Raw genomic sequence first — 26434 nt, forward strand, 5'->3', positions numbered from 1 at the left:
CAGCTTGAATTTACATGATATAAAATTATGAGACTTGACCAGTAATACGCAATTTAAAACAAAAAGCTTTTTTATGGAGCCGATGTCTTTTTATCTTCACAAAATAAGGTGCTACCTGTAACAACACCTGATTACCTAATTTAAGGGTATTTTCTCATGAAACTTTCTCAAAAGCACAGTTCTAGGACAAAAATGTATGTAATACTTCTATATTGCAACATATTAATGCAGACAGACAGGACTTGTGTAGTCTGTTTTAAGTGCTAACACAGACTGTGATTCCAGTCAGCTGTCTTCCCTCTGCTTGTGGGAATTACCAGTGAGGGGCTCTGGTGTGGCCTATATTTCAGTAGGCTCTGATAAGAGGTTCTGTTTAAATAATGTTATTGCAAGATCTTTGCCTTCAAAGCTTAGCTTGAGACATCCTGGGGAATACTTTTGCTGTCTCTCAATAGGCTTTTCACAGATTTGGACTTTTATTTCATTTAGCTGCTCATGTTTCTCACCTGGAGAATGTGTCTGAAGAAGAAATGAATAGGCTGCTGGGGATTGTACTGGATGTGGAGTATCTGTTCACATGTGTCCACAAAGAAGAAGATGCAGACACCAAGCAAGTTTATTTTTACCTGTTCAAAGTAAGCTGAATTTATAAAAGATTTTGTCATTTTTTTTTTCACTCTCACACATAAGCCAGTTTAACTGTTCACAATGCCGCTCAGATATGTATTGACTTTACCTGGTGAGAAGTTTTCTGTTTTATTGGCATGATGCATTAGAGGCCGACTGTGCTGGAATCTGCAGTGCTTACAGTGTATTATGTCTTATTCCAAAAGTCATCCAGATGATTCAGGAGCTGACCCCAGCTCCCATCTCTAAACTGCTTCCAGCTGTAATTCTTACTGTCTTCACTTACACATTGGGAAAAGGCAGTTGACATAAATGCTAACTACGCAGCCTACACATAGTCAGAGAAGCTTTTTATGTGCATTTCAAAGAAGATATGAAGCAATTCACAGTGAAGTTAAGTAGCTGTAAAATTAGATGACTGAGTAAGTACATACGTAGCCAGGGGATTTTCAACACTGCTTGCAATGTGTTGTGTTCCAGTGAGTTCCACTGACTCTATGTAAATTTGCAAATGTATTAATTTTCTTAAACTTATGTTTTTACAGCTTTTGAGGAAGTGCATATTACAGATGGGAAAACCTGTAGTAGAAGGATCTTTGGAAAGTCCCCCATTTGAGAAACCTAGCATTGAACAGGTAAACAATCAACCTTTTATTTTATTTCTTTTATAAACGCAGACAATTTTTGAAACTTTGGTATTTCATGCAGTTTACAAATGCTTCTCTGTATTACTTTAGGAGAAGGGCTGAATCTGTAGGAGACTTCTGCAGCTTCTTCTCCTTTAGCATTGGTATAATAGCTACATTATTTAACTTCCCTCATCATTCATCTTATGCTTTACTGAAACTGACAGTTTTTTTGTGGGTTTAGAGAATGAAACTTAAAATACTACTTTTATGTGTGGCAGTTCTAATCTTTTTCTGTCTTGAGTGATGAAAAATAATGTCAAAGTTTTGAAATCCAATATTAAAATGACTTTTGTCTTCAGTATATCAATGAAAATGTTACGATCCAATTCAGTGAGATCATAGTCTTCTCCTTCAAAGGGCACACAACAAAAAACAGCCCAAAACAAAATAACTGAGGCTTTTATAATTCCTAGTGGATAAAGAACATATGACAAATTCAGATTTTGGTTTAGCAAGTTCCTCAGAATGAACTTTTGGCACAAAAGTGGGCCCATTAACTCCAGTGAGACTATGCAGAGGCTTACATACCTCATTCAATCAGGAGCTGAATGTGTTCCCACTGGTGGATGAAAGGCTGCTCTATTGTTAGGGACAGGACATTTTAAATGTGAAGAGCAATATTTGTAGTATTTCCTTACAACTCTTGCTTTTTGCAGTTTAGTAAAGTCAGAGTTCTTTATTGTTGAATTTATTGGAAGACTTCAGCTTAGGTTCTCCTTTAGTTTGAGTATAAAGAAGAATAAGCATATGCAAGACACATATACTGCTAGACCTTTAAATATGCTACTAAAAAGGTTTTGTACAATGTATTTTTTTAACATTCTTCATATTATTCAATTTGCTTAAGAAGGTAAAGCACGGTAACTCTTTTTTACAGCTTATTTTGAAATAACTTCCCCTTAAAATAGAGCAATAATTTCACCTTTTTGTTTTTAGCAGTTCAGCAACTTAATCACACAATTATTTGCTAAACAACAGTATTATAATTGATTTTTATTATATATGTATTGCAGCAGTTATAGTTATAGATAGTTATATCACACTAGTTATATATATATAACATATAGTTATAGATATAGTTATATCACACATTTTAACTATTCTCAATATATTTTTTTAAAAAATAGACAGGTATACAAAGTGCACTGAAGTGACATACTTGTGAAATGCTGGCACTTCTTGAAGAAATAATATGCCATGTAGACAAAAACTTGAATAGAAGTTCACAAGCCAAATTTTACTATTTTAGGTGTTGAAGAAATATATATCTTTTTTACAGAGGAAATACATAAATCGTGCAGTATGGTTATCAGCAAAATTGTGCATGTATTAAGAAATAGAAGAAAGCTCTCTTGATCTTTCTCTGTTCCCTGACTTTTTTTTTTTTTTTAATAAACTTTGAAAAGCAAGGAAAAAGAAATTTCCTTGTCTCCCTCTAAGTCAGCAAGTCAGCTGCTGGAGAGCAATAGAATAAAAACACTTGGATGCACCTGATTCTCTGCACAGGAGAATCAGTTTGTGGCATGTGACTCAGCAAGGAGTTTATGGTCTCTGTTTTCTTTCCTGTATCTTTTATCTTGTCCATGGTTAATAAACTTAAAGTGATAAGTGTTCCAGGACAATCCTACAAAAAAAAAAAAAAAAGGGGGGGGTGTAAATAATTAAACATTCTTCTTCTGTTTCAAGGGTGTGAATAATTTTGTGCAGTACAAATTTAGCCACTTACCTTCAAAGGAAAGGCAGACAATAGTGGAGCTGGCTAAAATGTTTCTGAACCGCATTAACTACTGGCACCTGGAGACACCTTCTCAGCGGAGACTAAGATCACCCAATGATGATATTGCGGGATATAAAGTGAATTACACCAGGTAATTGTGCTTTTGCTTATTTAATGACTTGCTTACAAAAACATCATGTACACACAGCACATGTACATCATAGGTGCACTATGTGAATTCCTGCAGTCCCTAAGCTTATTGAAAACATGATGACTTCAGAGAAATTATATTAGAGTTGCATACACAGCATTGTGTTTAGAAAGGAGTGCTTTATCAGCCAAGAACAGGGATTAGTGACCTGTGAGAAGCTATATCTAACAACCTTTTTACAACTTTTGTATTTACAAAGTTGCTCTCAGTCTGATTAAGATAAGAGCCTTCTATAAGTTCCTTATTTTGTGTACTAAAAGTTCAGGCAAGTTGTTATTCAGCTTTTTTTTTTTTTTCCTGAAAAACCTCAGCTCCATAAAAGAGCAGAGCAAAAACCCGTGTAAGTCCAGACTGTGTCTGACTGTGACGCTTTCAGATGACAAGTCCTGAGATCGTGTGAGGCAGGGCACTGATTCATATGCTGTCCCTCTGCCAGTTCATACCTCTCCCACAAAATTGGAGGGGATTTAATTGTTTACTAGCAGGTGTTATGCCACAACTTGTAGACCCTGACCTGCCATAAAGCCTGTCCATGAAGTGTTATCTCATCAAGATTTGTCCATGCACCACAACATGAAGTTGCCTTCCATTTAGTAGCAGGGTGTCATGGGTGGTTTGACTATTATTTTGCCCAGATCACACCGGTACCGCTGGGAGACTTGGCAGTTTACAGACATGTCTCCTTGAACAACTACTTGACATAAAGGAGAGGTGCTGGCTATCCATGGGACTCTTAAGGTTGTATTTGGCATATCTTCACCCTCAGTTTGTTTCTGATAAAGATGTAGTAACCATGGTTGGCTGGAGTCAACATTTTCAGGAATCAATAGCTAGGATTGGCTCTGGTTGGTGACTTGTGTTGTTAATCGTTTTGTCAATTGCAGTTTCTCAAACCGCAGTCTCTAGGGCTTTCTCAGACCCAAAGTGATGGCTCTTTCCGTCTAGTTCCAACTTCTCAGATTAAGCTTCTCCCTTCCTCTAGGCTCACTCCCCTGCCTTGTCACTAGAGACACTGCTATGGGTGTTGAGCAAGCAGAACCTGTACAGCAAAGGCACACCATGTGAATTCTTGCACTGAATTGAAAACTGGATGATTTTAGTGTACCTTTATCAGTTTCACACATGTCCTTGTGCTTTGAGAAGAGTGCTTTATCAGCCATGAACATAGAGCATATGAGCATAGAGCAGCCGTGAACATAGAGGTGTGTGAACAGCTATGTCTAACAACCCTTTTGCATCTCTTATGTTTGCAAAGTTGTTCTCAGTCTGATTAAGATACGAGAGCTCGGTGGAGGGTTTTGCAAGAAGCTGTACTTTAGAGAATGAGACAAGCAGTGTAGAAACCAGCACAATCTATTTATGTCCATATATCCAGTTCTTGACTTTTTTTGTTTTCATTGTTGGAGTTTTCATAATGGTTGTGGTCTGATTCTGTTAAAGGTACAGATACAATTGGCTGTATTCACTTACATGCAGATATTGAAGCCTTGATTATAAAATTAAAATTATAAAATCATGACCTACATAGTGGGTGTGGTCCTGAATTACCTTTTCAGTACCATAATCCCTTTTTCCAAGAACAGTAACATGACAAGCTATATTTTAATATGTACTTTTTAATGCACAACTCTTTATGGAGAGAGTTACTGGTAAATGAGAATATTGAGGCAGGGCTAGTGCAAAGAAGCCAGCTGGTGGGAGACCAGGATGGGAGTGCAGTTGTTTTGGGGTGGAACTGGTTAGAAATGTCACCTCTTTTGTGTATATGTAGGGAAATGTAGAAGTTTAAAGAAGGGAAAATGGGGTAGCAGTGAAATCTTTGGAGTCACAGGCAAGAGATGCAAGAGGTTTCATTAATGACTCATGGAGAGAATCCCTGACATTAACACAAATTTTATGGGATATATGGGTATTGTCTGGCACAAGCACTTTGTGGAAACTAGGGCACAGACAAAAAGAATATATGGGGACTTAAGAGGACTTGGCTGTCATTTTTCTTAAAAAAAAAAAAGGAAAAAAAAAGAAAAAAAGAAAAAAAAAAAGGCAATATAAATGCTGCTTGACTTTGTCCAGACTTAATGTGGAACTGATTTATACCTTCATATAGCTCTCGGATGCATTATAAATGATGTAGGTAGTGGTTTTATTGCATTAAGTTATTAATTCATATGTTAGATGGTGATAATTATCTGTCTTTTTCTCCTTTACAGGTGGCTTTGTTATTGCAATGTCCCTCAGTTCTGTGACAGTCTACCTCGGTATGAAACCACACAGGTTTTTGGTAGGACGTTGCTTCGCTCCGTTTTTACTGTAATGAGACGGCAGCTGCTGGAGCAGGCCAGGCAAGAAAAAGACAAACTTCCTCAAGAGAAACGAACACTAATCCTCACCCATTTCCCAAAGTAAGGGGTCGTAATTTAACTGTGTTCAAGGCTAACTGATAGCATGCAACTTTGACGTGGAAATGGAAGTGTGAATAGGTTTCTTATCTGCAGCTTAAAATCATTTTTTCTTTTATTCAGTAACAAATAGATGCTGCAGCTTTTTTTTTCTGTCATAGCTCAAACTAGTGTATTTTATTTACACAACAATTTGCTTTAGTTTGTTCTAGAACTTTTCTTTTTAAGTAGGATTATTCATGTTACCAGGGGACTGAACTCACTATTAGAATTTATTGTTGGTCACTTACCTTCTTTTCTGTAGACCTTGGAAGCAACATAGGTCCAGCTCTCCAAAAGTACATGCTTGCTTCTACTTTTGTGATGAAGCGGTAAAAAAATGGGGTGTGGTACTGGAGTTTATTTACAGTTAAACATTTCAGTTTAATGCAAGACGGTAGCAGGGAGGAAAGTAGTCACCTCACCTTCAGAAGAGATGAAAAGATAAAAGATGAAATATAAAAAAAGAAAAGAGCAGGTAGTAGTCAATGTGAAGCTGCATCAGGGAATCTTAAACTCATAAATTTAATATTGATCACTTGTTCCAGTACTGGAGTATTGATGACAGTCTCTTATAATTGAACAACAGCAATTGGATTTGGGTGTATGTGGGAGAATGAGTTTTCTTGAAGCATGCTCATCTTTGTTAGTCCTTTTTTGGTCCACTTCAAATGAGCTTTTTAGTCCATTTGAGAATTTTTACTGGTGGTTAAGGGTGGTGGTTTCTGGATAATTCATCACTTAAAAGCATCCTTATTCTGCCAAGGTTGGCTTGGATCTGCATCCATATATAAAAATCCTGTCCTTCCTTACAAGAAAGGACCTGAATATACCAGCAAGCTCGTGGCACTGATGTTGTGCAGGTTACTGTCTGGCTCTTAAGAAGTTTAGTGCTCAGGGGAATGAAAAACAACATGAGCTTTCCAAAGCTGGGTAGATCCATTTTTTTCCCTGCTATTTTTAGTAGTGCTTTTTACCGCTCTGAAGAGTCTAAATTGTCTCTGGGTTAAACTGTTGCAGGAGTGCTTGGGTATATCTGAGAATAGGCTCATGATCTGGCCCTGAAATAGATGTAAAAAGGATTTAACACCACATTGGTACAAGGAGTAGATATGTGGAGAAGTATGCTGTGATTACAGCCCTACATTTCCAATGCCTTTTGCAGCCTAGAAAAGTAATTCGAACTGCATTATTATTCACTTTAGTTCCTCTTAATATTCTGCTCTGAAAAAGCAGGAAGAAAAGCACTGTTTACTGATGGCCTGTGTGAAACACGAATAGTGTTTTAAATCTTTTACAGGCTGTACTTGTCTGAAGCATTTGTCTCTCCGAAGGCTGGTTTTATGCAGCATGGAGCACTTTCAAAGTGTCTTCCTTGCTTGCAGGAGAGTCAAGCAGCTGCGGTTCAAAATAAATATTTTTAGGAACTTGCGTTATGAAACAACTCTAAGTGTGCAGGTGACCAGCAGCCAATAAATAAGAATGAGAAATGTTAACTGAGGAGGCTTTTCCAGGACTGCAGTTTTCTGAGTCCCTTTGGCACACCAATGCTGATGTGAGCGCACACAGGCTGTGTCTGTATGAGCATAGGAAACAGTCAACTCAGGGACTGAGTGCAGAGTTGCTGTGCTGTCTGTAAATGCAACCTTTGCTGAAGTATAATTTGTGCTTCTGCTCTGTCACGGATGGTCAAGTACCTTTTTAGCCATTATCAACTGTATAGATAGCAGCTAGCACCACATACTGCTATGCTTAGATATAAATGCGCTACATATAAAACACATCAGCAGGACTTGATCCTGAAAATCCTCACCCTGTTCAAGAAGGTCTTACTCAGCAGCCCTGTTGCTTTCAGCTGGACAGTTTCTTTACATGCAGAGAATAAAAAAGTGTCAGGTAAACTTCTGGTCTGAAAACCCCTTTTGTGCAAGATAGGATAAGCAGCTATCTTGCTTCAGAAAGGGAATTGATGTATTGGCTATGTGAAGGCAGGATTGCTGGATACTCTGCTCTGTGGAATTTCTCTCTTGCAACAGTACTAAGAGAGGTCTAAAGTCACATCACTGCTATAAGTATACTGAAGTAAGATCAAAAATACTGTTATGCAAGCACAAACATGCAATTAAATGTTTCAGTTACACACTTAAAGAAATGGAAATGTCTTCCTAAGAGCATTGTTAGTAATTAACTCTGGGATTTTAGAAATCTGTACGAGGCAGGAGATAAGTGCTTCTGCAAAACACCAGTTTATTAAGCTAGACATAGTTTGTCATCACTGTTTAACATCAGTATCTTAGCATCTGTCAACTTGTAGTTTTTTTATTAGTGCTTAATTTTGTTCTGGAAAAATAGTTTCCTCCAGTTTCTTTCTGCATTTTCAAATTATATGCATATTGCTTATAATTAAAGATAAATTTTCATAGGTAAAATCTCTCTACTGAATTAAGATACTTAATGTCTGTTCTGGTTTGTGACTGTGTGTGCGGTTTAAAGGAGTTGACCAACATTTTCTTACAGAATCATTAAATATTTTTAATTTTAAAAAGTTGCAAATGCTTATTCTGAAAAGTAACCTGTTCTGAACACTCCTATTAAGTTAATATTTTGTCTGGTTTTGTGCCTAGGTTTCTGTCAATGCTGGAAGAAGAAGTATACAGCTCAAACTCACCTATCTGGGATCAGGATTTCATGGTGTCTACTTCCCGAACTGGCCAACTGGGAATCCAGACAGGTAAGATGCGTTTAGTGATGGGATTAGGCAGCACCTGGTATAAAGTACAATATACCCATGCAATTGATGAATTCTAAAGAGTGACAGTTAGATAAGCAGCTTTATCAATAGCAGGCTATACTAAAGTCAGTCTGCCTCGAGTAAGCACAGGTAAAGTTTGACTTTCTGGTGCTTCTTCATATAAAGATCCCATCCTGATGATGGAATCTGGCTAGTCTAAGGTGCCTGTGGAGCAGACTGGCTGCTGAGACATGTCTCCTGGGTATGCAAGTGGCAGAAGCACTCTCATGATGAGCGAATATGAATGGTCAGTGGGTAAATGCTGTCCCCTTAGCAAAATCTTACCTTCTGCATCAGATGTCCCATTTCCTTTGCACATATGCCCATGATTTTTGGGGTTTTGTATAGCCTTTTCTTGCTTTGTTTCATTTTCGTATGGCCAATCAGCTAGTCTGCAGCTTTATGCACTTCTTTTCTGGTAGGGTGCCTCAGAGGTCCCTTTAAATTTTAGGAAGACATTGAAAGTTTTCTTTCACTGTCCCCTTCTCCCTCTCCTTTCTGCTCAACAGTATTTAAAATCTGTTTATGCAGTTTAGGGGTTGATTTGAATATTCATTTTTTTAGGAAGTGAAGACTGGAGTTATTTAATTCAGTATTTTGTAACCATTGTTGATTATCAGTTGATGAAACCATTGTGTCAGGATCTGAATTCATGAATTTCAGAAATTCATGAATTTCTGAAAGTGATAGGGAAAATTCCACTGTGACAGAGGCAGACTATATTTTTTTTTTTGGTCAGAAATTTCTAGTTTGATTCATGAACTGGAGAATTATGCCTTAGGCACAAGTTCATTACAAACCTAAAATCGTCTTGCTTTCACAGTTCATTCTGTCATGTACATTTCTGCAGTGCTTCGTTTTAATTTGCACTTCTTAAGCACTGGATTCTTGGCATGAATATGGCACAAAAGAGCTGTTGCTGGTGATGACACCAGGATAAAGGCATGCAGAGAGAAAGACTGCAGGTGTCCAGACTATGAGCTGGCACCTCATTCCCCCTTCTCCCTCCCCTGTTGGCTTTTCTGCCAAAAATCCTGACACAGATGAACGTTGAGTGATTTGACATGGATGCTTTTTGTTGTTGTTGGCTGTGGTATTTTTTATTTTTATTTTTCATTCAGAGAGAGGTTTGTCTGTGGCTTTCTGAAAGAGTGGTTTCATTCTCTAAACTGGTGCAACAAGTTCTCCCTTCACTGAGTTTGATTTGTCCAACCAGCCTTTGAATGCTGTTAAAGTGGACAGCTGAAGTTGAATGATGAGTTTTTACTTTTCAATAGACCCCTACATAAAGCCTTTTCATGAGGCTGAATGCCAGCAGCCTTGGCAGGTATGTGAAGGAAGCTTGTTTTCTTAACTTGTGCTCAGCACTGCAGAATAATAAAGCCTGATATTTGCAATGAAGTGAAACTAATGCTGTCATCCAGCATTGATACAGTTCCTCATTAAGGAGAAGTTTAGAAAAATATGTTGAGGTAAAGTTCTAATGTCTCTGCTTGCCCACCAGTGTCATTGGTCTGTTGCATGTTGTTAGTGTTATTTTGCAGGTGGGTCACTGTGAAGCTGGGTATGTCATCATGACAGTCATTTGGTTAGCACCATAATGAATTTCATGTCCTGTTTTTTTTTTTAATATTTGTGTGTACATGTGTTTGTGTCTTTTATACCATTGCAGTTATTAATCCTCCTCCCGTTGCAAGATCTGTTTCATACAGTGCAAGTCCTTCATCTCTGGAGCAACCCAACAGTGGAAACATGAGTCCTGCTTGCAAAGTTTCTTCTGTCCTTGACCCAAACCTAGGTAATGAAGAGGGAGACTTGCTTTTTTTCTTTCGTTGATGTTATCAATAGTTGTAGTATATGATGATCATTGCCTTCACCCTGCAATAGTGACCTTGAGGTGTTCTCGCTAAAAGACACATACATGCAGACACACACTGTTTTTCTCCAGTATGGTAACGTTTAACTAGCAGAAATGGCAACTGTATTTGAAAACAAGCAAAGAAACAACAACAACAACAATCTGTTTGTTTAAATTCTATTTAAGATGGGAAGAGTTTGTGATGGAGGTGATGGAGGTTGTTGAAAATACTTGGCTTTGGATTACATGTATTACAACCAATAAAGAAAGGTTTTATTTAAACAGAAAAGTCAGAGTAGAAGGGGCCATTGCTCTTTCTCTCTTTCTCTCTTTCTTTCTTTCTTTCTTTCTTTCTTTCTTGGTACTGAAATTGCAAATGAGCGATAAAGCACACACACACATGAGGTTAAACATAAGACCTGAATGAGGTCAGATTAAAAAAAGTTTTCTGGAGGGAAAAAAAAAAAAAAAAAAAAGATAGATGAAGAATGCATAAATTCTCTTTTTTTTTTTTTTCAAACACCTCAGGATTAATGAGCCTGTCAAGACTTTGTAGGTCAGAGGGATGATTGGGAGCTCATGTAAAGTAAGTCCTTAAGGAAGCTGAAGAAGCTAAATGAATTGTTAGCTTCAGTGTTTGCTACAGAGAAACTTAAAGAGGCTCATGAACTTCAGCTTCCTTTCTGAAGGACGAGTTGGGAAATGGCCTTAAAAGTGGGAATGAGAAGATTTTTTTATTACAGATCAGTAAAATGAGTAGTAAGTAGTCACCAGAAAAAGAATAATATATTTATATATACATTATTTTCATTTTGTGAAATGAAATATGCAATTAGCAAACTAATTAAATTGTGCAGCTGAGCTGTCATTTGATTTGCCCTCAACACTACAGAGTTGAAACACCACAGATGCAAAATTGTTTTTTTAAAGGCCTTCCAGGAGAATTCAGGAAACTGTAAATTGTAAAACTCCTATTTCAAACAGTTAGAAGAGATGATAATATGTCAGTAATATGATTTGGAAATTTGGTATGCATTTTGTAGAACTTACGAATTGTTCATACCTATGAAGGAATTGGTGAGCATTTGGAAAGTGTTTTGAATGACCTTGTGTCATTCATGTGAAAGCTTTTGATGTGTTAAATAAATAAATCTGATAATCTGATTTGAGACAATAAATTAATCTATTAGGATAATTAAGAAAAGTTCATTCACATGAATAATTGTTTAAAAAGTAGGAAATAAGAGGAATTAAAGTTTCCACAATGAAAGGAGGTTAACAATAAAATTATATCACTAAGAAAATACTGCTTGAAAGTGAAAAGGTGAGTGACAAACTTGATCCTTGTATCCTTAAAGCACTGATGCAAAACAGTCTGTACAATATCTGAAAGATAGTGGGCCCTAAATTATCTGGCTGGTTCAGAAAGGAGATCTCAACATTGTCTTGGATTTTGCTTAGGAGAAAACAACAAAATAGCTCACTAAGTGCTGTTCACAAAGTCAAAATTACATGTTTTGGCTCTGACAAGGACCAGTAACAGATCTTTAGGGGAAAAAAATGAGGAAAAATGTAACCATAGAGTGATACTCCTGTTTGTTTGCTTCTTTTCTAATATTTGACAGTCTGCTGCTTGGATGAATCTTGAGCTAGCAGATGGCTTTTTCAGTATTATTATATCTATTAGTCCTTGGTGGATGTTTTTTCACGGATTTGTTTAGTTAGTTGCTTTTGCTATATTACATGTTGGTTTTCAGTTTGTAGTGCAGTTAATAATTAACATGGTATATTTTGATTTGGAAACTTCATATGGATTTTCTAAGTCAAACATGTATGACATGTCAGACTGTATATGCTGCTTGGTGTACAACAACAATGAAAAAAAACCTATAATGGATACTTAATTCCAGTGAATCACAAAATGGGATTTTGTATTATCTGAAAGTATGAGCTGTAGTATTTATTGATCCCTGATCCTCCAATGCTAATTTTGTCTGATAGACTATACGTGTTATGCATGTGTTGAATTCAGTGTTATCAGTAGCTAGTTATATATTATAACCGCTCAAGGTAACAGTAGAAGGATGACACTTTATTAATACAGGGAAGTTTGATGGAAAGGCAAAGGCCTTCTGTATTGTGTGCACAGCAGTAACATTGATTGTGCCCCATCATTCATCATAACAAAGAAATGGAGTCTGAAATAACTTGTGTATTGCTTAGCTCAGTACTTCTTCACCCACGATGCTTGCCTTGTTTAAGACTTTGAACAGCTGATGCTGTTCAGGTGTTCTGCAGATATGTACTAGCATATTTCCTGGCATATTAGTATTTAAGATGCAAATCTACCTCCTACTCATAAAAAAGAACTGTAAATCCTAGCTACTTATCATAAAACAATTAATTAGGAAAGCAATTAACCTTCTGTTTATATCTGAAAACATCTAAACTGGTCCACAGTTGTGCTCTGCTTCCTCATTGCTGGTTTCATGAATACAATGTTTAAGCTGTTTGTGACAGTTAGGTCATTTCTAATTTGTCCTGGTTTTGTTTTATAGGGGAAAAAAGAAAAAATAATGAACCTTATTCTGTGGAGGATTCAAAAAGACCAAGAATTGTAGGAGATATTCCTATTGAGTTAATCAATGAAGTCATGTCAACAATTACAGATCCAGCGGCAATGCTTGGGCCAGAGGTGAGGAATGCAGAGATCTGGTCTGTCTGTAAATGGTCTTTTTTTAATAAATGTTCCCTGTGAATAAAATATGAAAAGTGAAAAGTCCACAAAACTTACCATGCTGTCAATAAGAAAAATACAGACTTTGAGAGGATATGTTTAGGTAAGCAAGAAGTATTGATGAAATGTATCATTAACATGAATTCTACATTTTTTTTAATGCTTTGTCACTGTTTTTAAAGAGTCTTGTAAACTAGTGATACTGAGGAAGTTGATTCCAGTTTATTTTGTAAGGTACTTTTGTTGCAGGACAATTCTAGAGTATGCTTTTTGTTGTTAATCATAGATGTAGCTCATCAGACAAGGTAAGTTAGGTTCAAATCTTGCAGAAGAATAAAAGAGACAAATTTAAATCTTCTGTCTAGTGCGGGATTGCCAAGCTAAACAGTTATTTGCTTTTTCTTCTACAGTTGCTCTTTTTTTTCTTCTGGAAGAGAAAAACAGAATTGCAGAATTGTGCCATTTAAAAAATTGCTTGCCTTTTTTTTTTTTTTTTTTTGGCTGGCTTTTCCTCCTTCTGTTCCCTTCGCCAGACTGTTTTGCCAGCAGCTCTTGTTTGCCAAGGTTTAGCTAGAGTGTGATGAAGATTTGGATCCACCTACATTTCTTGCTCAAACTATATACCGTGACTTATGGCTCTGCATATTTACAAGTGCTATGCCAGTCTGGATGTTGAGACTGGCGGTGCCTAGAAACCCAGCAGCCAAACTTTGCTCTAAAAAGTAAACAGTATGTGCATGCGGACTTGTTTTGGCATTCTAAAATGATCTTGAAAAAAACATTAAATTGTCTGTATGAATTTAATCTCCATGCAAATATACGTATGCAATTGCCAGATATGTAACAACAAGATCAGTAGGAATTAATATGTTCCTTTTTTTTTGTTGTTCTTATGACAGTGGTGTAGGTAGTGGAAAGCTCTGCTAAAATGAAAAGGGAATACTGTTCCTGCACTGCTGTTCAAATCTGTGATTTGCAATATGTGTAGGCAAGTCCATTACTACTTCTGTCCAAGCTAGCTAGGCTAAAGAAAATGTGAAGATGTAGTAGCGTAGTCTTCAACTAGATGAGTTCTGTCCCCCATCAAGTTTTGCAACTTGTTGAGATATAACCATCACTTTTGCTACATAATCTTGAAAAGAAGCTCAAAGAAGCCTTTGTATACTGTAGTGAAGACTTTATATCACACTTATTTGGTGGTGTCACTTCTGCTGCTAAAAAAAAAAATCGTTGGCAGCTCTGTTTTTGTAAAAAGATGGCTTGGGAAAAGAGGGGTTTTGTTTGTTCCTTAAGGCTGTTCCATGAGAGGATGTGAAATCTACAAAATGTGATTGTGTTCCTCTTTCATGTCGTATAGACCAACTTCCTCTCAGCACATTCAGCCCGGGATGAGGCAGCAAGACTGGAGGAGCGCAGGGGAGTGATTGAGTTCCACGTGGTTGGGAACTCCCTGAACCAGAAGCCAAACAAGAAGATCATGATGTGGCTGGTTGGTTTGCAGAATGTGTTTTCCCATCAGCTGCCTCGAATGCCGAAGGAGTACATCACGCGCTTGGTCTTTGATCCGTGAGTACCACTGGAGAGGAGTTTTGTGGGTGAGATGGAGAGAGCACAGTGCCTGTTGCAGGCAGCAGTGTAGGAACAGCAGTCCAGGTGATGTGGAGGGGACCTCTTCCCCTATTACACTTTTCCCACCTCTTCAAGCCATCGTAAATCCTGGCTAGTCTAGTTGGTCCCTAAATACCATTTTGATGGCTGTATTAATGACAAGTGGTGTATCGTTGTTGGAAGTGGACTCCTACATATGTTGTACTTATGAACGTTAGAACTGAAAGTCAGAAAGTAATTATGGTGTTCATTAGTGGTTTCTGAGTCCATACTAATTTGCAGACTCTCCATCCTCTGTCTTTGGAGATTGTGAACTAAACAACAGAGAGATTGAAGGCTTTTCAATGAGAAGAATTTAAGGGATTATGAAGAATAGCATTTATTTCAACATGGAAGAAATATTAGAATCACTTCTCACAAAAGTGGTTTACTTTTCTATTTATTAGTGCAAGCTTCCGTCTTGCTTTGGGCACAGCTCTGCATTACAGGCACTTGAAAAGAGATGCATTGGCTGTAGCAGCATCCCCAGGTTGCGTGTGGTCCTTCACCTACCCTAGTGACCTGATGAATTGTGCTCAATCAGGAAAAGGAGGATCTTTTCCAGGTTCATGACTATTTAAGCTCTGCCCCTTCTGAATTTATATTCCATTTAGTTTTTGCCTTATGTTTTTTTTTTGTTTGTTTGTTTTGTTTTTTTTGTTTTTTTTTCTGTTTACAACATTCTTTTGTCTATTGATTTTAACCCTTTTCAGTCTCAAGACTGTCAGGTATCAATCCTCTTCTTTTTTCTCAACACACTGAGGATCTTTCTTGCCCTGCCATTTACTTCACCTTTTCTTCACAAGTGTCCACTTTTTCACCATTGTGTTTCTTGCAGAGCCTGTGCCTACTTACTCCCACCCAGTTTGTTTTCCCAGAATTTCTGAGTGTGAGTGATCCATGTCCAACAATAGCCAAAGGGTCCACTGTGGTGACTGCAGCACTTTGCAATGGAGCATGCCTGTAGGCTCATCGTTGTATGTTGGCAGGTACCTCAAGAGGAGCTCTGCCTGAGCTGATCTCAGCCAGCTGCCCAGCCTGGTTGGTGGTAGAGCCTGCCTCCACCACCAGTGATATCAGCTGCTGTCTCTGGGCCCAAAATTGCAGCTGTCGCAGTTATGAAAACATTTCTGGAACCATTTCCTCTACTTTTAGGCTTGATAGCATTTCCCTACGTTACTCTCTCAGTGCCAACAAACTGCTGCTGTGAGCTCTATGCAGTCCCTGAAGCCTAGGCAGCCCAGTGCTGGGGACTGTTGGCCAGGACTTCAGTCTCCAAGCACAGGAGGGCTTTCTCCTGGTCTCTTCAGACAGAAACAACATTGTCCTTGTGAGGTCTAGCACTAATCCAGATTATTTTCCCCTCTCCTATGTTTGGGTAAGTGTTTCTCAGCTGTGAGGCAGAGACAGCACTGGGATCTTATATTAGCACTGGGATCTCAAGCAGAGGCAACTGGTTGAAGAAGACAGATTTCCCAATAACTAAATATCAAGACAAATTGTGAAGTAGTGGTGTTGAGCCATGACCTTCTCCCATATTTCTCTAGCTCCTTCTTTATTGGGAAAGACTCTTCTCGTAGGCTGAGAGGAACTGCTGGCAATTAAAGTGCTCTTCAGTACAGATATGTCTGGAGAGCAGTCTGTGCTTGAGAAAGATTTGTGGATATATTGCTACAGCAAGAAAATGCCCTATTGGCCTTTGGTGAACAGTTGACCCAAAGGAAGCAAAGCACGTAGCCTGGACACCTTAGAAACCTCTTATCTACCAATATGTTCAGGGACACATGTTGGAGACCTACACTAAGTAGTGGGTACACACAAACCCGCATCAGGTAGGAGGTACTGGAGTCCAACAGTTCTCTTCCCAGGTTAATGTACTTCTTATCTTATTATTTATTACTTATTATATATTTTACTACATATTACTATATATTATAATAATTATGTATTTATTATCAGCTGTTAGTGTACTTACTATATTGCCTTTGTTCTTATTTCTGAAGTGGCCATCCTTGCTGAATCTTGCTGCTTAAAAATTCAAACAGGAAGAAACAAAATTAGAAGCACAAGCTACTATATTGCTGCTTTCATTCCACAAATAAAAAGCACTAAATAAGTACAAGAAGAATATATACAGTGTATAAAATCTACTTTAACAGTGGCATACCGTTAAAAATATAAGTACTTTTCAGACTACTGTTTTTTGGAAGAGGCTTGTTTTTGGTGCTAACCCTCCCCCCCCCCCCCCCCCCCCAAGATGCTGTATTGATTATATAATTTATATGATACCGTGTACTGTGTCTCGAATAAGCTAGAGAACAGGTGCCATGTAAATCTTTCCAGACCTTGAAGATGACACTAAAATTCTTGACCCTTGACATAAAAGTTCAGATTGCACCTTGTATCTTTCCTGGCAGTAAGTGTAAGTGCAACAGAAATGGATATTTATTCTGCCCTCGATTCCACTAGGAATGGGTGATTAGAAATATGAAATATAATTTCTTGCTTGATTAGCTGTGTTAGAAACTGATAGCTTAGCTATACAGACTTCATGCAAGGAAACAAGAATCTCTTAGAAAGGACTTACTGTCCTGTAACTCCATTAATTTCTAATTTAGTCAGGCTAAAAATCATCCTGAGAACAGCTCAATGGCACAACTGTCAGGAATAGAGTCAATGGAAGCAATGCAATTCATATTTATTGGCATTATCCTAGTACCTAGGAGTACTTGGCAAGGCTAGGGGACCTTGCTACATGAATGATGAATTTTATGGTAAATTCAAAGTGTGATATTAAAGTAGAAACTCTTTTTTAGATCCAAACAGCTAACGTAAAGGTGATATATTCAATTACAGTATCATCATGGAAAGAAGTGAATCAAGTTTCTGAACAAAAGGAGGGTAATGGCACATGATGTACTATGTACATGAATTAAAGAGATTGTTATTTTTGTCTACCCAGAAAACACAAGACCCTTGCATTAATAAAAGATGGTCGTGTTATTGGTGGTATCTGCTTCCGAATGTTCCCCTCCCAAGGATTTACAGAGATCGTTTTCTGTGCTGTGACTTCCAATGAACAAGTTAAGGTAATAATAACTCTCCACTACAGTTTATTAAATACATTTGAGTTCCATTCACCACTGCATATTCTCCTAATTTTGCTAATCACATTGGATATACTGAGCTACCAAACAGAAATAGGATTTGAAAGATATAGTTATTTTGAATATACTATGGAAAACCTAAACAAATACGCAAATTTAGAATCATTACAATAATAGAAGGATTATTTGCTAAGAAAAAATACAAATAAAATCTTCCTCAAAACAGAAATAGTGTTAGTTTTTCTCCCTTTCTTGGACTATTCACTCCTTTGTCTTCAGCAATTGTCTCTCAGTGTAGAATAACACCTCATGGTTGGCTGAAATAAGTACGGTTTGTATGTGGTTGTAATTTATGTTCAGTCAGTATGTTGGGTTACACTATCTAAATAAAAATGTGGTATATCAAAGAAACTAGGTATAGTTATACATCTCAAAATAAAACCACACTATTCTGTAGGCTCTTTTTTGAGTCAATTTCACAAAATATTCTCAGAGATGAGAATTAGCTGTTACATTGAAAGAATGTAGAGCACTATAAATATATAGGAGATTAAACTCCCTTTCCCTAGGGCTACGGGTAGATCTGCTGTAAGTATCTGAGGATTTTGCCTTTAGATGGTGCTGTAGCTACGTTTTTCAGTTGAAACTGTTACAGTTGAGATGTGGATTAATTTAGAGTTTGTAGCACTTGAACAGGTGGAAACTGTGTGCAAGCCTGTGACAACTTTTAGTTCTTGCATTATATTTGATTTTATGCAACTCTCCTGTTAGAGAGGAACATTCCCACATACACAGCAGTCACCTGTCATAAAAATATTTGAAGTGTTTTAGTAAATGTGAACAATAACAGAACTTGCTTTAGGTATGTTTAATCAATGCTTAAATAATTCATAAAAGGTGTTTTCATTAAATTAAAACAATGAAACACGCTACATAAGTTAAGCTGCCAAAGGTGTATTTTGATTCTCAAGGGCTAACTTTTCAGAATATAATGGAAAAAAAAATCTGATTCCTCAGAGTGCCTGACTAGGTTGCAAATACACATATAGTGCACAATTTCTTCTGTTATCTTTTGGGTGCCTCATGGTTTGTGAAGTTCAGTTGATTACTTCTGAAAATTGGCCTTCCCACATTCCTTTCTGAGCAAGATGACCCCCACAGGCAGAAAACTGGAAAGAACAACAAAACCAACAAACACGTTCACCCATGGGTGTCACTGCAAACTCTTGGGAAAAATAAACTCATATTTTAATTTATTTTGAGTCTGGAGCAAGAAATATGGTTAAAGTTTTGCTTTATATGTGATCTTTAAAAGTCAAATTGGTTTTGAGAAAGTCTGTTATAATGTTATAAAATGGTTTCAAATTTTACCATACCTGACTTAGTTTCCCTTTAGAATTGTTAGATTTTGGCAAGCATTTGTGAGAATGAATAAATCCTGGGAAGTTTGTGGAAATAATAGATCAACTGAAAATATTTGAGTTAATTGTCATTGTAATTGCTGGAATTTCTTAGAGTTAGAAACATGACATTTGCTGTTGGAGCTTAGCTGTCTTAGAATTACTGAAATAAATTGCAATGTTTCAGGTGTAAATAAAAGGTCAGTCTCATACACTGTTCCTTTCATCCTGTTGATGAGAAAGGAAGTGAAATGCTTGGATGGTTCAGGTACTTGCATTTAAGGAAAGCATTTGTCATTAAAATTTTTCGTTCAGACTTTGTCCTCTTTGAGTTCTCAAATTTGCAATTAGAAAGCCTCTTAGCTGTCTTGAGCATTTCTGAGTTCTAAGAAATACTGTGCCATTTAACATGTCGTCAGTCATCAACACACTTCTTTGTATTTGATGCATGATGTCTGCCACTTTAACAAATGAGCATATGACTGTAAGAACTTTCTCAAATTCAGAAGAAGTTATTTTTGCACACGATGCTTCATTTTGAATATGAGATCTGAATACCAAACTTTCCAGACACTACCTTGGATTAGCGCACTAATTTTGTACCTAGAGTTAGGCTTTTCAAGAGCATGTCATTACAAAATTTTTGTACTGAGCTTCAGCACTTACCTAACTTGCTTTTATCTGGCTGTTTCCATATTTGAGGTTCTTAAATTGTTAATCGGAAGCATGTATTTTCTACTTTATTTTTCTATTTACATACAGAAGTAAAAATATCATCAAGAACAGAGTACACCAAAACATTCCATGTATATTTGTATAAATATACAGTCATTCTCCATGATGTTAAAATTTGAATATATGCAGGAACAACACATTATTATGCGTTTTCCTGTCTGTTTTATATTTCTTAACACACAGCAGAAGGGCAAGACTATACCTTACGTGGAACTGTGAATAAAAGGAACCTTTTGTTTACTTTGGGTTGAATGAAAATGGAAATTATTCTTGTGTACAGTCAGAAAGTATCGCTATTTATTTGACTGGGGACTCAATATTTTTCTGCTGCTTATTATGGTAATAACTGTTTCACAATTTAATTTTATACCCTATGATCCATTCAGATAATGAAATCTTAGAGGCAGAAGATTTTTCTGCAGGTGCACAGAACTCAGAAAAATAGAGGCATCATGTCAGAATGGGTTCCCCTAGAAGGAGTCATTCTGACAGTCCCACTGCTTTGCAGATTTGAAGTGATGTGGCAAAGAAAGCATGCCTTGTTATTAAAACATACACAGTCTTGTTATTGGTGAAATATTTCTATTAGTAGGTGATAACTGACTTAAGAAAAAAAAAAATATGCACCTTGAGTTACACCTCCAAGGACAATGCATCCCTTTAGATGCACACTTTACCCCTAGAGAGAGTCTAGGTTTCGGTCTCTCTTGTATTAAAAGTGAATCAGGTAGTAGAAGCTGTGATGTTTTGTTCCTTGTTGGGTCACAAAGATACCTTTACAAGGCTGAAAACAGTTTGATCTTGAGTATAGCTTACCAAGTTACTTATGACAAAATCTTTAAAACAGGATCTAGAGGAAATGCTGCATTTTGAAAACCAGTCTGTAATAACTCTCAGTCCACAGTTGCTAATACATGCAGTCTTCAAAGGCTTCATAATGGCTTTTTGCTCCTGTGTTTCACACAGGGTTATGGAACTCACCTAATGAACCATCTGAAGGAGTACCACATCAAACATAATATCCTCAACTTCCTCACGTATGCAGATGAATATGCTATTGGCTACTTCAAAAAACAAGTAAGTCAATCTAAGAAATTACTTGGCACAAGAAGTCAACATCTAGCAGTGATTGAACTGAACAAATAGATACAGTAAAGTAGTTGATTAAAAATGCACAGTGTGATTTTAAGTGTGTATTTTAAATCTATAAAATGTACTTTGTGTTCATTTTCTATAATGATATTGGCATATAATGCACTTTATTTTGAAGGAATCATCTGAATATAAGAGTATTATATCACTACATGATGTAGCCTATCATTTGTCAAGTCTTGAAAACAGTCAGATATAGGTTAGCTGCTTCTGGACTTCATTCACTTTCTTCACTGATTCTAGAAGTATAAAGAAGGACCATACATACCCTCAACAGACTAGAATTTACCCGAACTCATGCTCATAGCTGCTCCTGCTGGTATGAAGCATGATGTTGAAGTGCAAGAAAGATTGTTATGGCTGATCTGTGAAATAGGTTTGATAGATAAAACAAGCATCAACTACCTAATCAGAGAATAAAGTGAAGTTGGAGTAAGATTTTTCTCAGAGAGAAAATCTCACAGCAATAGGACTAGGGGCAACAGACACAAGATGGATCATGGGAAATTGCAACTAGAAATAAGGATTTTTTATCCTTACCTTTTATACCTTAAGGATGGTGAAATGGAAAATGCTGCCTAGAGAGGTTGTGGAACTTTCATTCTTTGAAAGTCTTCAAAACTGATCACAGACCTGAACAAGCAGATCTGATGAGACCTGCTCTGACAAGGGGTGGGGCTAGATAACCTCCACAATTCCCTTCCAGTCTGAGCAGTTCTATGATTCTATTCACAAAACTGGTATAATTAATTCTTTACACATTCAATATGAATTAAAGGATGGGTTTGTGATTCTGTTATCATACCTGTGCAGACAGACTCCTTTTCACCTCTGAAAAGTCTCTTCACAAATTTGAAGTTTCTTAGTCTCTAAGTAAGTCTGAAGCCTCTGATTATAAATGGTGAGGCGGAAATCCTGGTTGGGTTCCTGTTTTTATTTTAATTATTATTATTATTACTATTTAAAACAAAGTTTTCATAGATATCACTGCGACAGAAGAATAAAATGTAGCCCAAGTGAGAGTGTATTTTAGGGTCTTGATTAACGCTTTTGTTGGTTTCTGATTCATTTAACTTAGAATTGTATGAGAACTGTAATATAAGTTTGGATCTTTTAATACGATGTGTTATTTTTTTCCATTTGAAGTACAAAAGTGAAAATTATATATATGTATATTATTTTTTTTCTGAGACTCTGAAGTTACTGTAATCTTTGGACAAAGGTTTCATTGACTTCAATATTGACTTTTCTTGCTTAATGACTTACAGAACTGGCATACTTTAATCTTAAAATGACAAACTTTTGGATATGTGTCTGCAGTAAAAATCTTTTCCTCCATCTCTTTATCTCCCATACCTCCGTCTTCTTCCTTTATATGTATATACATAAGCAATTAACTCTTCTTATATAAAGTAACTTCCACAAGAAAGTGCTTGCAGCATTGTGAGCCTTGATTTGTAACTCTTTCCATTGTATTATATGCATCTTATTTCAACGTTATGATGAATTTAGTTCTAAATCATCATAGCTAATTAAAAAAATATATATAAAAAGAAAATGGCGTAATAATAAGTTTATTTCTTCTTCAGGGTTTCTCCAAAGATATTAAAGTACCAAAAGCAAAATATGTTGGCTACATCAAGGATTATGAAGGTGCCACATTAATGGGATGTGAATTAAATCCAAGGATCCCCTACACGGAATTTTCTGTTATTATTAAAAAGCAAAAGGAGGTAAAGGCTGAAATGAAACACTGAACATAATCATCTGTTTAGATGTTTAGAAATACTGTTTAGAAACAGTACAGCTAGTGTCAGGTTTTCTCTATTCTTCTTTGTGGTGTTTTAAACATTGGAGTGCATATTTTAAATTTGAGTAATACTTTTAATCAAGTCTCAGTGCCATAATTTTGCAGTTTAAGAATTAAATTCTACCTTACTTGCTTGGGGTAAGAAATGTTGAAAAGTAATGATATTTTGAGTAGTATTTAATAGCTAATTTTATTCATTATAGGTAACATATTTTTTTCTGAGACTTCTTATGTTTGTTCTGCAGCTTTCTGTTACTGTTGACTTCTTCCTGTCTCCCCACCCTCTGAATCACACTAATGTTCACAAGGGTAACTTCTGAACAAGGTGTTTGTACCATGTCCTGCATTTATTTGAAAGAACGTTTTTTGTTGTCCCCCTCCCCCCCTAAATTCCAGGTTGTCCCTTTGAAGCTAATGTGGGGTGTCTTTTATTTATTCTATCATCATTTTTCATATAATAACACAATTTTCTAGCAAAATAGTTACAACATTTCCAGTTGTGTTTAAATACCATCCTGTTTACACACCTTCTTGGGTATTTAAAGAAATTGAAATTAGAAGTTTAACTTTATTCTTTCAAAGGTTATTAAAATTCATATTTTTTTCTTGTTCAAATGCTTATTTATATAACAATCATTGTCCAGTAGAACTATTCAGCCCATGCTAGCAGAAAGGAAGTATCTGAGGGCTATGCATTTAGTTTGCTACTCTCTGGTGACCAAGGATAGGACCCAACGGATGAAGCTGTATCTGTAGAAGTTCACACTGGAGATAAGGGCAAGATCCTTCATTGAGAGGGTGGTCTGACATTGCAACAGGCTTTCTAGGGAAGTGATCATGACACTGAACTTGCCAGAGTTCAAAGTGTTTGGACAATACTCTCAGAAATATGACTTAATTCTAAGGTAGTCCTGTGTTGAGTGAGGAGTTGGACTTGATGATCCTGATAGGTCCCTTCCAACTCAGGATATTCTATTTTAGTTTACAAGTTTTTTTTAGCTTCACTTATTAGGAAGGCTTTAATAACTAAAGTCCATATAGCACAGATAATGATTTCTCTCATTTCTGCTTGGTTGGGTTACTCTTCAGATCCCAGTCTTCTTCCAGACCTATCACCTTCCCTTCAAGGATGCCATGTTGTTGGGGTGGGCACATAATGGAATAGTAGTCTTTTAAAATGGCTTGTCTGAGTCATACCTAATGGCAGTGGAAGCATGTAGCTTCCAAAAACTGAAGTTAGTTTTGAAGTTGCATCATATTCTTCACTCTCTTATTAAGGTGTGCATTCCATGTTGTCCCAGTCAGTTGGAGGCATTCTACTTGGAGATGAAGTGCCTTGATCCTCTGGAAATCCCATGTCTACCATTATCAAGAAGCAAGCTGTTATTATACAGTGGTCTATGACAGCTATTGTATCTTCTCTGAGAATAAATATACAATCCTCTGAATTGTATTTTAGGGTTGCTTGTTTGATACTCGAAACACAGATCAGGCTTTTTTATTCTTCCTGTTCCAAGGCAATTTAGAAATAGCCCTCATAGTCTGCAGTTTTATCAGTGTTCACCTTTCCAGTCAAACCAAAAGCAATGAAGAGGATTTGTGAACATAAATAGAGTTTTGAATGTTCCCAGTCTGGATTATATATTGATTTAATTGGTTGGTGGTATTGGCCAGTACGGGACATTGGACTATATTAGTCATGTCTCTTTTAAAAATCAAAATTTTCATGGGTTCTAAGCTTTTATTTAAAGAATTAGAGTATATGCCTATGGCTGCTAAGGCTGCCATTGGTAAGTTTGCCCTGTCTGATTTGTAGCTAATTTACATTAAATTATGAAAAAATGAAAAAATATGAAAAATCCCTTTACACAAAGTGTTGTGACCTGCTGACTGATCAATCAATGTTACTGACTGAACAGCTCATTTTAATCAGGAAGAGACAGGAGTTCTTAAGTTATGAGTTTAAGGTGCATTTCACAACTAGTTTGAAGGTATTTTTGTGTTATGCTAGAATGTGGCCATGGTGCTGATGTATACTGTAGGCCAATACAAATGTGGTAACATTTGTTACTTCTGTTGAAAGTCTGATTTTTTTTCTTTTCATCTTCTTTGAGAGAATATACTATGTGTATGCGAGTAAAGGTGCTTAACAATAAAAAATACATACATCTTTACTATTTCAACAGAAAGAATTCTCTCAGACTCTGTGGTGGTCTAGACAATTTTGCATTTGTTTACTCAGTTTTAAAGTAAGGCATATTGAAAATGACATATTTAGGATACACAAAACTTAGGTAGATGTCTAAGTGTACATCAAAAGCACCATCTCAAATTGCTTAAAATTGAGGTAATTAGATTGTGGAGCCGAACAGAGTTTACCTCAGGACTGGGGAAGTCTTTTCTGTCATTTACAAGTGGAGTAGAATATTGGTTACAAAGAGTGGCAACCATTTTGACTTTCTAAAGATAAAATCTTCAGTAAGAGCATCTCTGACTGATATGTAAGCAGCTCCTATGGTTATATGGAGGCTTTGAAACCAACAGGTATTTCTAAAACTTCACAATATGAGCATATATGTTATTGAAATATGTACATTCAGTATATGCCTTGAAACTTCTGACCAGGAGATGCAGTAGTCCAAAAGTATCAGCTGTTGCAATTAAAGCCAGTTCACCAAACCGCTTTCAGGAAATTTCCTTCCCTACATCTGCTAGCACCTGCAGCCTGTGATCAGTACAGCAAGCCATGACTCCTTTTCTTCCCAATCTGTGCCTACCTAGGCATCTGGGAGACTTGCTAACCTCACCTACAGAATCAGTGTTTGCCCAGGTAGTTCGCCTCTGTTACCAGCTTGGATTTATAAGGGACCATATGTTCTGGATGTGAATGTTTTTCATTATAGTTTTGCTTTCATCCTCTAGGTTGCTTCTGAACAAATCAACTCCTTTGTGTTTTCTCTGCTGCTTTTTTACAGATCATTAAAAAGCTCATAGAAAGGAAACAAGCTCAGATTCGAAAAGTTTATCCTGGCCTTTCTTGCTTCAAAGATGGAGTACGACAGATTCCTATAGAAAGCATTCCTGGAATTAGTACGTATCAACCTCTTTTAATGTAGAACAGAAGTAGAACAACCAAAGAAAGGTTAAAAATAGAAATACTTATATAGTCACATATTTCTTTTTGATTAATATGTAATTGTTTTTAGTCTGTTAATTTGATACCTATGAAGATCGTTGCATTTCCATTACAACTACTGTCTTCAGTACTCCTCTAGGCATCCCAGGGTGATGATTCTTTATGTACATGTGTTTAATTTTATTTACATCAGATCCGTCTTTGATTTGTATCACAGTATAGTCAGCAATTTCCCTCTGTCACTACTGATATGCTGCACCCCTGTACAAGGATGAATTCTGTGCTAAACATGGATGTAGAACAGGACAAAATAGAATTAGAACATCTAAGTATCTTTTTTTTTTTTTTTTTTTTTTTTTTTTTTTTTTTTTGTTTTGTG

General features: G+C 36.6%; 1 protein-coding gene across 1 annotated transcript in view; it reads left to right on the forward strand.

Moving 5' to 3' along the window:
• Positions 1 to 26434, forward strand: part of KAT2B (lysine acetyltransferase 2B) — a 49520-nt gene that overhangs the window by 17108 nt on the left and 5978 nt on the right. Inside the window, exons 6-17 of the mRNA XM_035316086.1 lie at positions 490 to 635; positions 1173 to 1262; positions 3003 to 3184; positions 5455 to 5646; positions 8307 to 8413; positions 10146 to 10271; positions 12890 to 13026; positions 14426 to 14634; positions 17678 to 17804; positions 20924 to 21034; positions 22699 to 22842; positions 25895 to 26009. Coding sequence (XP_035171977.1) covers positions 490 to 635; positions 1173 to 1262; positions 3003 to 3184; positions 5455 to 5646; positions 8307 to 8413; positions 10146 to 10271; positions 12890 to 13026; positions 14426 to 14634; positions 17678 to 17804; positions 20924 to 21034; positions 22699 to 22842; positions 25895 to 26009 — 1686 coding nt within the window. The remainder of the gene's footprint in view (positions 1 to 489; positions 636 to 1172; positions 1263 to 3002; positions 3185 to 5454; positions 5647 to 8306; positions 8414 to 10145; positions 10272 to 12889; positions 13027 to 14425; positions 14635 to 17677; positions 17805 to 20923; positions 21035 to 22698; positions 22843 to 25894; positions 26010 to 26434) is intronic.

The sequence above is a fragment of the Oxyura jamaicensis genome, chromosome 2 (assembly GCF_011077185.1).
Source record: "Oxyura jamaicensis isolate SHBP4307 breed ruddy duck chromosome 2, BPBGC_Ojam_1.0, whole genome shotgun sequence".
NCBI classification, from domain to species: domain Eukaryota; kingdom Metazoa; phylum Chordata; class Aves; order Anseriformes; family Anatidae; genus Oxyura; species Oxyura jamaicensis.